The 17,658-nt window shown below is 45.9% G+C and overlaps 1 protein-coding gene across 1 annotated transcript in view; it reads right to left on the bottom strand.

The window, feature by feature from the left end:
* myo15b (myosin XVB) overlaps positions 1-17,658 on the bottom strand; it is a 520,694-nt gene that overhangs the window by 80,988 nt on the left and 422,048 nt on the right. The window contains exons 52-54 of the mRNA XM_078226038.1: positions 9,005-9,123; positions 3,256-3,397; positions 2,676-2,787 (exon numbers count right to left, since the gene is read on the bottom strand). Coding sequence (XP_078082164.1) covers positions 2,676-2,787; positions 3,256-3,397; positions 9,005-9,123 — 373 coding nt within the window. The remainder of the gene's footprint in view (positions 1-2,675; positions 2,788-3,255; positions 3,398-9,004; positions 9,124-17,658) is intronic.

The raw sequence follows: 17,658 nt of genomic DNA, 5'->3' as shown, positions 1-17,658 counted from the left end.
AACCTGCTTCAACTCCCCCTCTGTAACTAACCTGCTTCAACACCCTCTCTGTAACTAACCTGCTTCAACACCCCCTCTGTAACTAACCTGCTTCAACACCCCCTCTGTAACTAACCTGCTTCAACACCCTCTCTGTAACTAACCTGCTTCAACACCCTCTCTGTAACTAACCTGCTTCAACTCCCCCTCTGTAACTAACCTGCTTCAACACCCTCTCTGTAACTAACCTGCTTCAACACCCCCTCTGTAACTAACCTGCTTCAACACCCCCTCTGTAACTAACCTGCTTCAACACCCTCTCTGTAACTAACCTGCTTCAACACCCTCTCTGTAACTAACCTGCTTCAACACCCTCTCTGTAACTAACCTGCTTCAACACCCTCTCTGTAACTAACCTGCTTCAACACCCTCTCTGTAACTAACCTGCTTCAACACCCCCTCTGTAACTAACCTGCTTCAACACCCTCTCTGTAACTAACCTGCTTCAACACCCCCTCTGTAACTAACCTGCTTCAACACCCTCTCTGTAACTAACCTGCTTCAACACCCTCTCTGTAACTAACCTGCCTCAACACCCTCTCTGTAACTAACCTGCTTCAACACCCTCTCTGTAACTAACCTGCTACAATTCCCCCTCTGTAACTAACCTGCTTCAACACCCTCTCTGTTACTAACCTGCTTCAACACCCTCTCTGTAACTAACCTGCTTCAACTCCCCCTCTGTAACTAACCTGCTTCAACACCCTCTCTGTAACTAACCTGCTTCAACTCCCCCTCTGTAACTAACCTGCTTCAACACCCTCTCTGTAACTAACCTGCTTCAACACCCCCTCTGTAACTAACCTGCTTCAACACCCCCTCTGTAACTAACCTGCTTCAACACCCTCTCTGTAACTAACCTGCTTCAACACCCTCTCTGTAACTAACCTGCTTCAACTCCCCCTCTGTAACTAACCTGCTTCAACACCCTCTCTGTAACTAACCTGCTTCAACACCCTCTCTGTAACTAACCTGCTTCAACTCCCCCTCTGTAACTAACCTGCTTCAACTCCCCCTCTGTAACTAACCTGCTTCAACTCCCCCTCTGTAACTAACCTGCTTCAACTCCCCCTCTGCAACTAACCTGCTTCAACTCCCCCTCTGCAACTAACCTGCTTCAACACCCCCTCTGTAACTAACCTGCTTCAACTCCCCCTCTGCAACTAACCTGCTTCAACACCCCCTCTGTAACTAACCTGCTTCAACTCCCCCTCTGTAACTAACCTGCTTCAACACCCCCTCTGTAACTAACCTGCTTCAACACCCCCTCTGTAACTAACCTGCTTCAACACCCTCTCTGTAACTAACCTGCTTCAACACCCTCTCTGTAACTAACCTGCTTCAACACCCTCTCTGTAACTAACCTGCTACAATTCCCCCTCTGTAACTAACCTGCTTCAACACCCTCTCTGTAACTAACCTGCTTCAACTCCCCCTCTGTAACTAACCTGCCTCAACACCCTCTCTGTAACTAACCTGCTTCAGCTCCCCCTCTGTAACTAACCTGCTTCAACACCCTCTCTGTAACTAACCTGCTTCAACACCCCCTCTGTAACTAACCTGCTTCAACACCCCCTCTGTAACTAACCTGCTTCAACACCCTCTCTGTAACTAACCTGCTTCAACACCCTCTCTGTAACTAACCTGCTTCAACACCCTCTCTGTAACTAACCTGCTACAATTCCCCCTCTGTAACTAACCTGCTTCAACACCCTCTCTGTAACTAACCTGCCTCAACACCCTCTCTGTAACTAACCTGCTTCAACACCCCCTCTGTAACTAACCTGCTTCAACACCCCCTCTGTAACTAACCTGCTTCAACACCCCCTCTGTAACTAACCTGCTTCAACACCCTCTCTGTAACTAACCTGCTTCAACACCCCCTCTGTAACTAACCTGCTTCAACACCCTCTCTGTAACTAACCTGCTTCAACACCCTCTCTGTAACTAACCTGCTTCAACTCCCCCTCTGTAACTAACCTGCTTCAACACCCTCTCTGTAACTAACCTGCTTCAACACCCCCTCTGTAACTAACCTGCTTCAACACCCCCTCTGTAACTAACCTGCTTTGTTTCCCGTTTGTATTTACCTGCTTCCGCTTCCTAAAAGGAAAGCAAATTACTGCCGATGTTGGAATCTGAAACAAAATCTCAGGAGGTCTGACATCATCTGTGCACCCTATTTCCACTGATTGTTTTTCATTTTGTTTCGTGTCGGTCATCCATTTCATCACCTTTCTAACCTCCATTTGTGCACTTCTACATTCCAGCTCTCCTTCTTGACCCCTCCTACCTCCCACTCCATCCCTCATCAGGGCAACTGTCATAAATAGTCCCCAGGCAGTCCTTTATCAATCTGTATCTCTGTTTTGCCATTCACGCATTCTGATCACTTAATTGATACTTTTAGCACTTTCTCTGCTTTCTGTATCCTCATTTAAATTCTCTTTGTCCCATTCCAACCCCCTCCTCCACCCTCACTGTATTAATCTCTGCTGATTTTCTTTGCTCTTAGCTCTGACGAAGGGTCATCCAGACTCGAAACGTTGGTTCCATTCTCTCTCCACAGATGCTGTCAGACTTGCTGAGAATTTCCAGCATTTCTGTTTCTGCTTCAGTTTCCCTTTGTAACTAACCTCCTTCAAGCCCATCCATTGGCAGCAGTTTGATGACGTCTCCTTTACGAAAGTTCAGCAAGCTTTTGTCATCGGTGATGTAGCTCTTAATCGCCATGACGTGTTTGGAGTCCTATCAGACATATATACAATTTCAACTCAATCTTACAAAATTACAGCACTTTAGCTAAGTAAACATATGAATCAAACATCCGAGTGCCTGACCCAGTAAGTGTGCAATCCAGAAGAGGATGGCATGGTGGCACACTGATTAGCACTGCTGCCTCACAGCCGCAGGGACCTCGGTTCAATTCCATTCATTACGATCATCCAACTCAATAGTCTAATCCTGCTTTTTCCCCAGACACTTCAACCAATACTGGGGAAGTGCCTGTCGACGAGACCCAATACTGGGGTTGTGTCAATACCATGAGGAATACCAGGGCTAAGGCAGTACCTATCGCAGCACTGACTGTCACTAATACTGTAATGACGAGAGGGGATCTATTCCAAAATCACAATGTGCTGCCAGTTTGAACTGCTACCTTCTCCCAGCATGCCTTTCCATCACTGTGGCATTTTAAAAGAAATTACGTTGTACCTTCTGCAACTCCTCCAGGAACAAAGTGATGAGTGCCTTTGCCTGCTTGGCTTTTACTGAATGTAGGACCAGCTGCTCATTCTTCAGAGCAAGTTCCAGCATGGTTTCTTTCTGTAATGTCACTCTCTGAACATCCACATAACTGCAACAAAGAGAGAGAGAGAGAGTTATCTGCATGGGTACATTCATCAGCCTCGACCAGATTCCTTCTGCACACAACATTCTCCAATATTGTTCCAACACATCCCAACACGGAACAGACATGATGGGCAGATGGCATCCTGTGTTGTAAACTTTCAACTGTTCTGTGAACAAGCAAAGGAGGAGATCGTGGAAAAATTGACTAAAGTGGAGGCACTTAAAAGGTTAGCAGTGCTCGAAGTGGAAAGTCACCCAATCTGGATGGAATGCACTTTTGGTGGCTGATGAAACTAATGGTGGAATCTTCCAATCCTCCTTAAGAATGGGGTGGTGCCAGTATATTGTGATAGTTACACCCCTGTTCAAAAAAAGGCAACAGCAATAAAAACAGGTCGGTCAGCTTAACATCAGCAGAGAGAAATATTTAAAGACAATAACCTGGGGCAAAAAATAATTGGCACTTGCAAAAATCTGGATTAATAAACGGAATCCGCATTGACTTGTTAACGATGAATTACGTTTGACTAAATTGATTGTGATCAGTAACAGAGGGTTGATGAGAGTATTGTTTTCTGGACTTTCAAAAGACATTTGACAAAGTTCCTCAGAACAACTTTATTAGCAAGGTTGAAGCCTATGGAATTAAAGGGACAGTGGCAACCTGGACACAAAACTAGAGAAGACACTGGAAATAGAGAGTAGGGAAGAAGGTTTCTTTTTCAGACTGGAGGAATGGGTAACTGGTGAAATAAGCATAGTAAGAAGTCTCACACCAGGTTAAAGTCCAACAGGTTTATTTCGCAGCACTAGCTTTCGGAGCCTCAAGCTCCTTCTTCAGGTGAGTGGGGACTTGTGTTCACGAACAGAGCATATAAAGACACAAACTCAATTTACAAGATAAGGGTTGGAATGCGAGTCTTTACAGGTAATCAAGTCTTAAAGGTACAGACAATGTGACAATACTCAAAAGCTACTGCTGCCAAATAAACCTGTTGGACTTTAATCCGGTGTTGTGAGACTTCTTACTGTGCTTACCCCAGTCCAACGCCGGCATCTCCACAACATAAGCATACACATCGGGGTGGTAAAAAGGGGCAATATTCAAGAGACCAGGGGCTAAATGTACACATATTATTGAAAGATGGGCTGGTGGGTTAAAAAAACTATGGCCTTCACGACACATGACAGCGCAGAGTCGCTGAGCAGAAACTGATAGCCAAGTTCCGCACACGTGAGGACGGCCTAAACCGGGATGTTGGATTTATGTCACACTATCAGTAACCCCCACAGCTTGCCTCCTGGACTTGCAGAATTTCACTGGCTGTCCTGTCTGGAGACAATACACATCTCTTTAACCTGTGCTTAATGCTCCCTCCACCCACATTGTCTGTATCTTTAAGACCTGGTTTGCTGCAGAGATTCGCATTCTAATCAGTATTCTGTAACTTGATTTTGTGTATGCCTCTGTATGCCCTGTTTGGGAGCAAATATCCACTCCATCAGACGAAGGGGCAGCGCTCCGAAAGCTAATGGCATTTGCTACCAAATAAACCTGTTGGACTTTAACCTGGTGTTGTTAAAACTCTTACTACATTAAAAAAACTAGACAGAATCATTGACTCTACAAATAGAAGCGTAGAGTACAAAAATAAGAAAGTTAAGGTAAACTTTTATAAATCACTGGTTAGGCCCCAGCTGGAAGATTGTGGCCAATTCTTGGCACAAGATTTTAAAAAGAATGTCAAGGCTTTATATAGAATAGAAAGGAGACTTACAGGAATTGTACCAGGAGCAGTTGACTTTAGCTCTGTGGGGAGACTAAAGAAGCTGGGATTGTTCTGTTTGCAGCAGAGAAGAATTTGATAAAAGTATTCAAAGTTACTAAATGTTTTAATAGAGTGAATAAAGAGGAGTTGTTTCAGGTGTGGAGCAGACGATACATATTAAGCGCTAATTGGTAAAAGACTCAGAGGTTAACTAAGACAGAAGGGGTGAAATACGCAGTGACTTGTTACAGTCTGGAACGATTTGTTTGAAAGGCTACTGGAAGCAGATTCAATGGGTTGAATTTTCAGTGGTCGCTGGAACAGGACCAGAGGTGGGCAGACTCGGAATCTCTGGCTGGCTGTGGGTTTGTCAGCACAGTCCCACGTCTGAACCATTTCCAAACAGGCCAGGTCGGGGATGAAGCAACCTGCCTGCAGGAGCAGGTTCCAATGAATAAAGGCAATTGAGGGACCTCAATTCAGGCTCCACTCCCACGCCAGCTGGAATTTTCCAGTCGGCAGGTGGGTTACCATTGGTGGCTAAAGCCCAAAATACAGCCAGTGAAAAATCCTGGCAGCGCACTGGGATCCAGCACCAGAAACATTGAAATCTCTTTGGAAACGGCAGTCAGGCAGTGCGGACATTTTCATTTGTGAAAGTTTTGTAAGTGCTAAGAGGGTGCCTCCATCTCAATGTGTCCTTTTCTCCCTTGTGGGCTTTAGCAGGATGCCAGTCTTTCAGTTGCTGTTGGGGAGACCACCTCCTGTCCATAATGACACGGCAAGCGTGCCCCCTAGCTCAGAACTCACCATTTCTTTGAAAATCACTGGGGGACTATTTTGACACTGTGCAATGTTGTGACCTGAATTTAATTCTGTTATGTGGAGATGCCGGCGTTGGACTGGGGTAAACACAGTAAGAAGTCTCACAACACCAGGTTAAAATCCAACAGGTTTATTTGGTAGCACAAGCCACTAGCTTTCCGAACGCTGCCCCTTCATCAGGTGAGTGGGAGTTTTGTTCACAAACAGGGCATATAAAGACACAAACTCAATTTACAAAATAATGGTTGGAATGCAACTCTTACCATGGTAATCAAGTCTTAAAGGTACAGACAATGTGAGTGGAGAGAGGGTTAAGCACAGGTTAAAGAGATGTGTATTGTCTCCAGCCAGGACAGTTAGTGAGATTTTGCAAGCCCAGTCAAGTTGTGGGGGTTACAGATAGTGTGACATGAACCCAAGATCCCGGTTGAGGCCGCCCTCATGTGTGCGGAACGTGGCTACCAGTCTCTGCTCAGCGACTCTGCGTTGTCGTGTGTCGTGAAGGCCGCCTTGGAGAACGCTTACCCGAAGATCAGAGGCCGAATGCCCGTGACCGCTGAAGTGCTCCCCCACAGGAAGAGAACACTGTTGCCTGGTGATTGTCGAGCGGTGTTCATTCATCCGTTGTTGTAGCGTCTGCATGGTCTCCCCAATGTACCATGCCTTGGGACATCCTTTCCTGCAACGTATCAGGTAGACAATGTTGGCCGAGTTGCAAGTGCATCTACCGTGTACCTGGTGGATGGTGTTCTCACGTGAGATGATGGCATCCGTGTCGATGATCTGGCGCGTCTTGCAGAGGTTGCTGTGGCAGGGTTGTGTGGTGTCGTGGTCACTGTTCTCCTGAAGGCTGGGTAGGTTGCTGCGGACAATGGTCTGTTTGAGGTTGTGCGGTTGTTTGAAGGCAAGAAGTGGGGGTGTGGGGATGACCTTGGCGAGATGTTCATCTTCATCAATGACATGTTGAAGGCTCCGGAGAAAATGTCGTAGCTTCTCTGCTCCGGGGAAGTACTGGACGACGAAGGGTACTCTGTCCGCCATGTCCCGTGTTTGTCTTCTAAGGAGGTCAGTGCGGTTTTTTGCTGTGGCGCGTCGGAACTGTCGATCGATGAGCCAAGCGCCATATCTTGTTCTTATGAGGGCATCTTTCAGCGTCTGGAGGTGTCTGTTGCGATCCTCCTCATCCAAGCAGATCCTGTGTATACGGAGGGCTTGTCCGTAGGGGATGGCTTCTTTCATGCGTTCAGGGTGGAAGCTGGAGAAGTGGAGTACTGTGAGGTTATCTATGGGCTTGCGGTACAGTGAAGTGCTGAGGTGACCGTCCTTGATGGAGATGCGTGTGTCCAAAAATGCAACCGATTCCGGAGAGTAGTCCATGGTGAGTCTGATGGTGGAATGGAACTTGTTGCTGTCATCATATAGTTGTTTCAGTGATTGTTCACCATGAGTCCAAAGGAAGAAAATGTCATCGATGTATCTAGTGTACAGCATCGGTTGAAGGTCCTGTGCGGTGAAAAAGTCTTGTTCGAACCTGTGCATGAAGATGTTGGCATATTGAGGTGCGAATTTGGTCCCCATGGCTGTTCCGTGTGTCTGGATGAAGAACTGATTGTTGAAGGTGAAGACATTGTGGTCCAGGATGAAGCGGATGAGTTGTAAAATTGCATCTGAAAACTGGCAGTTGTTGGCGCTGAGTACTGAGGCAGTTGCAGCAATGCCATCGTCGTGGGGGATGCTGGTGTAGAGTACCAAGACATCCATTGTGACGAGGAGTGCTCCTGGTTCAACTACTCCATGTATGCTGAGTTTCTGTAGGAAGTCCGTAGTGTCGCGACAAAAGCGGGGGGTTCTTTGTACAATGGGTTTCAGGATGCCCTCGACGTAGCCGGAGTGTTCTCGCACAGGGTTCCATTGCCCATTGCATCTCACGTGAGAACACCATCCACCAGGTACACGGTACATACACTTGCAACTCGGCCAATGTTGTCTACCTGATACGCTGCAGGAAAGGGTGTCCCGAGACATTGGGGAGACCATGCAGACACTACGACAACGGGTGAATGAACACCGCTCAACAATCACCAGGCAAGACTGTTCTCTTCCTGTGGAGGAGCACTTCAGCGGTCACGGGCATTCAGCCTCTGAACTTCGGGTAAGCGTTCTCCAAGGCGGCCTTCACGACACACGACAACGCAGAGTCGCTGAGCAGAGACTGATAGCCAAGTTCCGCACACATGAGGACGGCCTCAACCGGGATCTTGGGTTCATGTCACACTATCTGTAACCCCCACAACTTGACTGGGCTTGCAAAATCTCACTAACTGTCCTGGCTGGAGACAATACACATCTCTTTAACCTGTGCTTAACCTTCTCTCCACTCACATTGTCTGTACCTTTAAGACTTGATTACCTGTAAAGACTCGCATTCCAACCATTATTTAATAAATTGAGTTTGTGTCTTTATATGCCCTGTTTGTGAACAGAATTTCCACTCACCTGGTGAAGGGGCAGCGCTCCAAAAGCTAGTGGCTTGTGCTACCAAATAAACCTGTTGGACTTTAACCTGGTATTGTGAGACTTCTTACTTTAGTTCTGTTGCCAGGACCCAAACACAAAGCAAAAATCCTAGCCAGTGATAACTTTCAAAAGGGAATTGGATAAATAGTTAAACTGAAAAGGTTACAATGCTGGAAGAGCAGGCGAGTGGGATGACTGGAACAGCACAAGCACAGTCATCCAAATGATCTCCTTCTGTTCTGTTCTATTCAATTAAGAATTTTTACTGAAGAGTTCTGTAGAGGTTGGTCTATCGAGGTGCAGCTGCACAGACCTGAGGTACTGACATATGAGATTTACATGATGACAGACACACACATGCACACATGTACACACGCACACAGGCGCGGACACACATACACACACACACACACGTACACACACGCATGGACATGCTAACACAACCAAAAACACTAACAGAGTCGGACACACCAACATAGATTTCTTTCTCTGTCTCTTACCTGTAACTCTGAAGAACTTTGTAATATTCTGGGTTCATTCCGACTGCTTTCGCTGTCTTCAACAGTTTGATCCCTCGGTGAGAGACACTGAGCACCTCCACATTGCTGCCAATGTCACCCTGAAACAAAAACATGAGTATGTGACCCCCAATTCAGCACAAATCCCACATGACACAGCATTAGCACCTCTCCGCCTGAAAGCTTGCTTCATTTTATCAGTGTCAGGCTGTTCAGAAAATTGGGTCGGAAAGAAAACAGAAATTAGGAGTAGACCATTCGGCTTATCCAGCCTACTCTGCTATTCAATACTATCATGGCTGATCTTGGATTTCAATTCCATTTTCTTGCCCACTCCCCATATCCCTTCATTCCCTGAGACCAAAACTCTGTCTATCCCAGCCTTAAATATTTTCAACGATGGAGCATTCACAACCCTCTGGGGTAGAGAGTTCCAAAGATTCACCAACTTTTGAGTGAAGTAATCTCTCCTCATCTCAGTCCTGCATGATTGGTCCCTTATTCTGAGGCTGTGTCCTCGTGTTTTAGATGCCCTGACCAGAGGAAAAAATCTCTCCACCTTCTCAAACCCCTTCAAAATGTATGCATTTCAGTGAGATTACCTCTCATTCTTCTAAACTCCAGAGAGTACAGGCCCAATTTACTCAGCATTTCAACATTGGAAAACCCCCTCATTCCAGGACCAGGTGAATTGGACCCAAACATTCAGGTCCCAATTCTCAACTTGCTCCCACGTTTAAGCTTCCTTTCCCAACCTGTCTGCAGTCTTTCCTGCATCATCTGGGATTTCTGCCATCATATTCCCCATCATTAGTTGACCCCTGTCTTGATATCCTGTCACAACACATTTAAGATAAAATATCTTTGTCTGAAATTGAATGGACAGAAAATAACTGGGCTGTGTGTCTGGAATTTCATGATCTGCCCTGTTGTCATCTGCCATTAATCGACGTAGTAAAAACTTCAAAGGATACAGGCATATATTTGTTGGATGGCACGGTATGGTAAACGTGTGGGGTTGCAAGGATAGAATGGGGGGATAGGCCCAGGTCTCTTTTAGAGAATCAGTGCAGACTTGATGCGCCGAGTGGCCTGCTTCTGCACTGTAGAGATTCTATGGTTCAATCGACGGGCATTTGACAAAAAAGTAAAGGAACTCTCAGATTCTCACAAGTGAAGGGACATACATTTCTACATTCCAATCCTGTTTACTGAGATATTCAAGTGGCCAAAATATCTGGGAGGTTTTGAGGGGTGAAGGGATTACAGAGATTGAGAAGGGACATAGAGGGATTTGAAAGCAAGAATGAGAATTTTAAAATAAAGATATTGATACTTCAATACTTTAAAAACTTAGACTCAAAAAGACACTTGCAGGGATATTTAGCAACAAAACATATTCAGAAAGCGCAGAAGTGACGAAAGTGAGGCCACAAAAACATTCCTGTGAAATCCAAGGCTTTTGAAATAGGCTAAGGTCTCAGAGTAAAGAGAAACGTAGAAACTAGAAGCAGGAGTAGACCATTCGGTCCTTCGAGACAGCGCCGCCATTCATCTTGATCATAGCTGATCATCGAATTCAATATCCTGATCCTCCCTTCCCCCCATATCCCTTGATCCCTTTAGCCCCAAGAGCGATATCTAATTTCTTCTTGAAATCAGACAACGTTTTGACCTCAACTACTTTCTATGGTAGTTAATTCCACACATTCACCATCCTCTGGGTGAAGAAATTTCTTCTTGCATCAGTTCTAAAAGGTTCACCCCTTATCCTCAAAATATGAACCCTAGTTCTGGACTCCCCCACCATTGGGAACATTCTTTCTGAATCTACCCTGTCTAACCCTGTTAAAATTTTATAAGTTTCTATGAGATCCCCTCTCACCCTTCTAGATTCCAGTGAATATAATCCTAACCCACTTAGTCTCCTCATATGACAGACTTGCCATCCCAGGAATCAGCCTGGTAAGCCTTCGCTGTACTCCCTCTATAGCAACGACATCCTTCCTCAGATAAGGACACCAAAACTGCACACAATATTCCAGATGTGGCCTCACCAATGCCCTATACAATTGCAGTAAAACATCCTTATCCCTATATTCAAATCCTCTCACTATGAAAGCCAACATACCATTTGCCTTCTTTACTGCCTGCTGAACCTGTGCGCTTACTTACAGCAACTGATGCACGAGGACACCAAAGTCTCACTGAGTACCCAGCTCTCTCAATTTACACCCATTCAAGTAATAATCGGTCTTGCTATTATTACCACCAAAGTGGATAACATCACATTTATCCACATTATACTGCATCTGCCATACATATGCTCACACACTCAGCCTGTCCAAATCACACTGAAGCATCTCTGCATCCTCCTCACAGCTCACCCTCCCACCCAACTTTGCAAATTAAGAGATAATACATTCATTTCTCTCTTCCAAATCATTGATATATAATGTGAACAGTTGGGGTCCTAGCACAGATCCCTGTGGAACCCCACTAGTCACTGGCTGCCAATCAGAAAAAGACCCATTTATGCCAACTCTTTGCTTCTTATCTGCTAAGCAGCTTTCTATCCATCTCAAGACACTACCTGCAATCCCATGTGCTCTAACTTTAGATAGTAGTCTGTTATGTGAGATCTTGTCGAAAGCCTTCAGAAAGTCTAAATGAACCACATCCGCTGGTTCTCCTCAGTCAATCAGGTGTCTCATCTATATATAAGTATGGGAGTGTCAGGTCCACTGGGACTCTGGGTTCTGACTGTGTATCTGAAGCACTCTCGGACTGGAATACAGTTTGTAAATAAAGGGAATCTGGTGAAGGGACACCGGCCTCTGAGGAGCTATTTCAGCGATAAGACATGTGGGAATTTAAACATGAGGACAAGATATAAAATGCTAATATTTGAAGGACGGGGATCAAACATGTGTTATTGACAGGAATGATTAGTGAGCAGGACATGGTGTGGGATAAGTGACATATAACCCAGTGTTTGATAAACAATAGTTTATATTCCTAAGACAGGTTGCTAAAGGGAGCTCTGGAACCAGGGTCAAAGTTTTCTCAGAAATCAAAACGATCCAAACTTGGTGAATCTTTGACACTCCCCCTAATCTATAGTATATATTACATAAATGTTCCAATATACTTCATTTGGCAGTATGAAACATAAGGGGAGTGAGAGAGAAAGATTGTCAAAGCATTTAAAGAAGAAAATGAACCACAACAAAACTTATCTCGAGAAACATCTCTAAAATAATAAAATGTTTCAAGAAGCTTTTTGCGTACATTCTGAAACAAATTACCACACTGAACCACACTGAGACACATCAGAACCACACTGAACCACATCAGAACCACATCAGAACCACATCAGAACCACACTGAGCCACATCAGAACCACATTGAAACACATCAGAACCACACTGAGGCACATCAGAACCACACTGAGGCACATCAGAACCACACTGAGGCACATCAGAATGACACTGAACCACATCAGAACCACACTGAACCACATCAGAACCACATCAGAACCACACTGAACCACATCAGAACCACACTGAACCACACTGAACCACATCAGAACCACATCAGAACCACACTGAATCATGCTGAGCCACATCAGAACCACACTGAACCACATCAGAACCACATCAGAACCACATCAGAACCACACTGAGCCACATCAGAACCACACTGAACCACATCAGAACCGCACTGAACCACATCAGAACCACACTGAACCACATCAGAACCACACTGAACCACATCAGAACCACACTGAGCCACATCAGAACCACATCAGAACCCCACTGAACCACATCAGAACCACACTGAGCCACATCAGAACCACACTGAACCACACTGAACCACATCAGAACCACACTGAGTGAGATCAGAACCACAGTGAACCACATCAGAACCACACTGAACCACATCAGAACCACACTGAACCACATCAGAACCACACTGAACCACATCAGAACCACACTGAACCACATCAGAACCACACTGAACCACATCAGAACCACACTGAGCCACATCAGAACCACATCAGAACCCCACTGAACCACACTGAACCACATCAGAACCACACTGAGCCACATCAGAACCACACTGAACCACACTGAACCACATCAGAACCACATCAGAACGACACTGAGCCACATCAGAACCACAGTGAACCACACTGAACCACATCAGAACCACATCAGAACGACACTGAGCCACATCAGAACCACAGCGAACCACATCAGAACCAGACTGAGTCACATCAGAACGACACTGAACCACATCAGAACCACAGTGAACCACACTGAACCACATCAGAACCACATCAGAACCACACTGAGCCACATCAGAACCACACTGAGCCACATCAGAACCACAGTGAACCACATCAGAACCACACTGAACCACATCAGAACCACACTGAACCACATCAGAACCACATCAGAACCACACTGAACCACATCAGAACCACACTGAACCACATCAGAACCACACTGAACCACATCAGAACCAGACTGAGTCACATGAGAACCAGACTGAACCACATCAGAACCACACTGAACCACGCTGAGCCACATCAGAACCACACTGAACCACATCAGAACCACACTGAACCACATCAGAACCACACTGAACCACATCAGAACCACACTGAACCACATCAGAACCAGACTGAACCACACTGAGTCACATTAGAACCACACTGAACTACATCAGAACCACACTGAACAACACTGAGTCACATCAGAACAACACGGAACCACATCAGAACCACACTGAACAACACTGAGTGAGATCAGAACCACACTGAACCACATCAGAACCACACTGAGTCACATCAGAACCACACTGAACCACATCAGAACCACACTGAACCACATCAGAACCACACTGAACAACATCAGAACCACACTGAACCACATCAGAACAACACTAAACCACATCAGAACCACACTAAACCAGATCAGAACCACACTAAACCACATCAGAACCACACTAAACCACATCAGAACCACACTAAACCACATCAGAACCACACTAAACCACATCAGAACCACACTGAACCACATCAGAACCACACTGAATCACATCAGAATCACACTGAACCACATCAGAGTCACACTGAAGCACATCAGATCCACATCAGAGCCACTCTAAACCACATCAGAACCACATGAGAACCACACTGAACCACATCAGAACCACTCTGAACCACATCAGAACCACACTGAACCACATCAGAACCGAACCACATCAGAACCACACTGAACCACATCAGAACCACACTGAGTCACATCAGAACCACAGCGAACCACACTGAACCACATCAGAACCACACTGAACCACATCAGAACCACACTGAACCACATCAGAATCACACTGAACCACATCAGAACCACACTGAATCACATCAGAACAACACTGAACCACATCAGAACCACACTGAACCACATCAGAACCACACCAGAACCACACTGAACCACACCAGAATCACACTGAGTCACATCAGAACCACACTGAACCACATCAGGACAACACTGAACCACATCAGAACCACACTGAACCACATCAGAACCACAATGAACCACATCAGAACCACACTGAGCCACATCAGAACCAGACTGAACAACACTGAGTCACATCAGAACCACACTGAGTCACATCAGAACCACACTGAACCACATCAGAACCACACTGAACCACGTCAGAACCACACTGAACCACATCAGAACCACACTGAACAACACTGAGTCACATCAGAACCACAGCGAACCACACTGAACCACATCAGAACCACACTGAACCACATCAGAACCACAATGAACCACATCAGAACCACACTGAGCCACATCAGAACCAGACTGAACAACACTGAGTCACATCAGAACCACACTGAGTCACATCAGAACCACACTGAACCACATCAGAACCACACTGAACCACGTCAGAACCACACTGAACCACATCAGAACCACACTGAACAACACTGAGTCACATCAGAACCACAGCGAACCACACTGAACCACATCAGAACCACACTGAGCCACATCAGAACCACACTGAACCACATCAGAACCACACTGAACCACATCAGAACCACACTGAATCACATCAGAACCACACTGAACCACATCAGAACCACACTGAACCACATCAGAACCACACTGAACCACATCAGAACCACACTGAGCAAAATCAGAACCACGGTGAACCACATCAGAACCACACTGAACCACATCAGAACCACACTGAGCCACATCAGAACCACACTGAACCACATCAGAACCACACTGAACCACATCAGAACCACACTGAACCACATCAGAACCACACTGAATCACATCAGAACCACACTGAACCACATCAGAACCACACTGAACCACATCAGAACCACACTGAACCACATCAGAACCACACTGAGCAAAATCAGAACCACAGTGAACCACATCAGAACCACACTGAACCACATCAGAACCACACTGAACCACATCAGAACCACACTGAACCACATCAGAACCACACTGAGCAGAATCAGAACCACATTGAACCACATCAGAACCACACTGAACCACATCAGAACCACACTGAGCAAAATCAGAACCACACTGAGCAAAATCAGAACCACACTGAGCAAAATCAGAACCACACTGAACCACATCAGAACCACACTGAGCAAAATCAGAACCACAGTGAACCACATCAGAACCAGACTGAGCCACATCAGAACCACACTGAACCACATCAGAACCAGACTGAGTCACATCAGAACCACACTGAGCCACATCAGAACCACACTGAGCCACATCAGAACCACACTGAGCCACATCAGAACCACACTGAGCCACATCAGAACCAAATCAGAACCACACTGAACCACATCAGAACCACAGTGAACCACATTAGAACCACACTAAGTCACATCAGAACCACACTGAACCACATCAGAACCACACTGAACCACATCAGAACCACATCAGAACCAGACTGAATCACACTGAACCACATCAGAACCACACTGAGTCACATCAGAACCACACTGAACCACATCAGAACCACACTGAGCCACATCAGAACCACACTGAGCCACATCAGAACCACAGTGAACCACATCAGAACCACAGTGAACCACATTAGAACCACACTAAGTCACATCAGAACCACACTGAACCACATCAGAACCACACTGAACCACATCACAACCACATCAGAACCAGACTGAACCACACTGAACCACATCAGAACCACACTGAACCACATCAGAACCACACTGAACCACATCAGAACCACACTGAGTCACATCAGAACCCCACTGAACCACATCAGAACCACACTGAGTCACATCAGAACCACACTGAACAACATCAGAACCACACTGAACCACATCAGAACCACACTGAACCACATCAGAACCACACCAGAACCACACTGAACCACACCAGAATCACACTGAGTCACATCAGAACCACACTGAACCACATCAGGACAACACTGAACCACATCAGAACCACACTGAACCACATCAGAACCACACTGAACCACATCAGAACCACAATGAACCACATCAGAACCACACTGAGCCACATCAGAACCAGACTGAACAACACTGAGTCACATCAGAACCACACTGAGTCACATCAGAACCACACTGAACCACATCAGAAACACACTGAACCACATCAGAACCACACTGAGTCACATCAGAACCACACTGAGTCACATCAGAACCACACTGAGTCACATCAGAACCACACTGAACCACATCAGAACCACACTGAACGACATCAGAACCACACTGAACAACACTGAGTCACATCAGAACCACAGCGAACCACACTGAACCGCATCAGAACCACACTGAGCCACATAAGAACCACACTGAACCACATCAGAACCACACTGAACCACATCAGAACCACACTGAACCACATCACAACCACACTGAATCACATCAGAACCACACTGAACCACATCAGAACCACACTGAACCACATCAGAACCACACTGAACCACATCAGAACCACAGTGAACCACATCAGAACCACACTGAACCACATCAGAACCACACTGAACAACACTGAGTCACATCAGAACAACACGGAACCACATCAGAACCACACTGAACAACACTGAGTCACATCAGAACCACACTGATCCACATCAGAACCACACTGAACCACATCAGAACCACGCTGAGTCACATCAGAACCACACTGAACCACATCAAAACCACACTGAACAAAACTGAGTCACATCAGAACCACACTGAACCACATCAGAACCACACTGAACCACATCAGAACCACACTGAACCACATCAGAACCACACTAAACCACATCGGAACCACACTGAACCACATCAGAACCACACTGAACCACATCAGAACCACACTGAACCACATCAGAGTCACACTGAAGCACATCAGATCCACATCAGAACCACTCTAAACCACATCAGAACCACATCAGAACCACTCTGAACCACATCAGAACCACACTGAACCACATCAGAACCACATCAGAACCGAACCACATCAGAACCACACTGAACCACATCAGAACCACACTGAACCACATCAGAACCACAGCGAACCACACTGAACCACATCAGAACCACACTG

The sequence above is a fragment of the Mustelus asterias genome, chromosome 12 (assembly GCF_964213995.1).
Source record: "Mustelus asterias chromosome 12, sMusAst1.hap1.1, whole genome shotgun sequence".
NCBI lineage: Eukaryota > Metazoa > Chordata > Chondrichthyes > Carcharhiniformes > Triakidae > Mustelus > Mustelus asterias.
The sequence above is the reverse complement of the archived record's forward strand: the minus strand, read 5'-3'. Positions and strand labels throughout refer to the sequence as shown.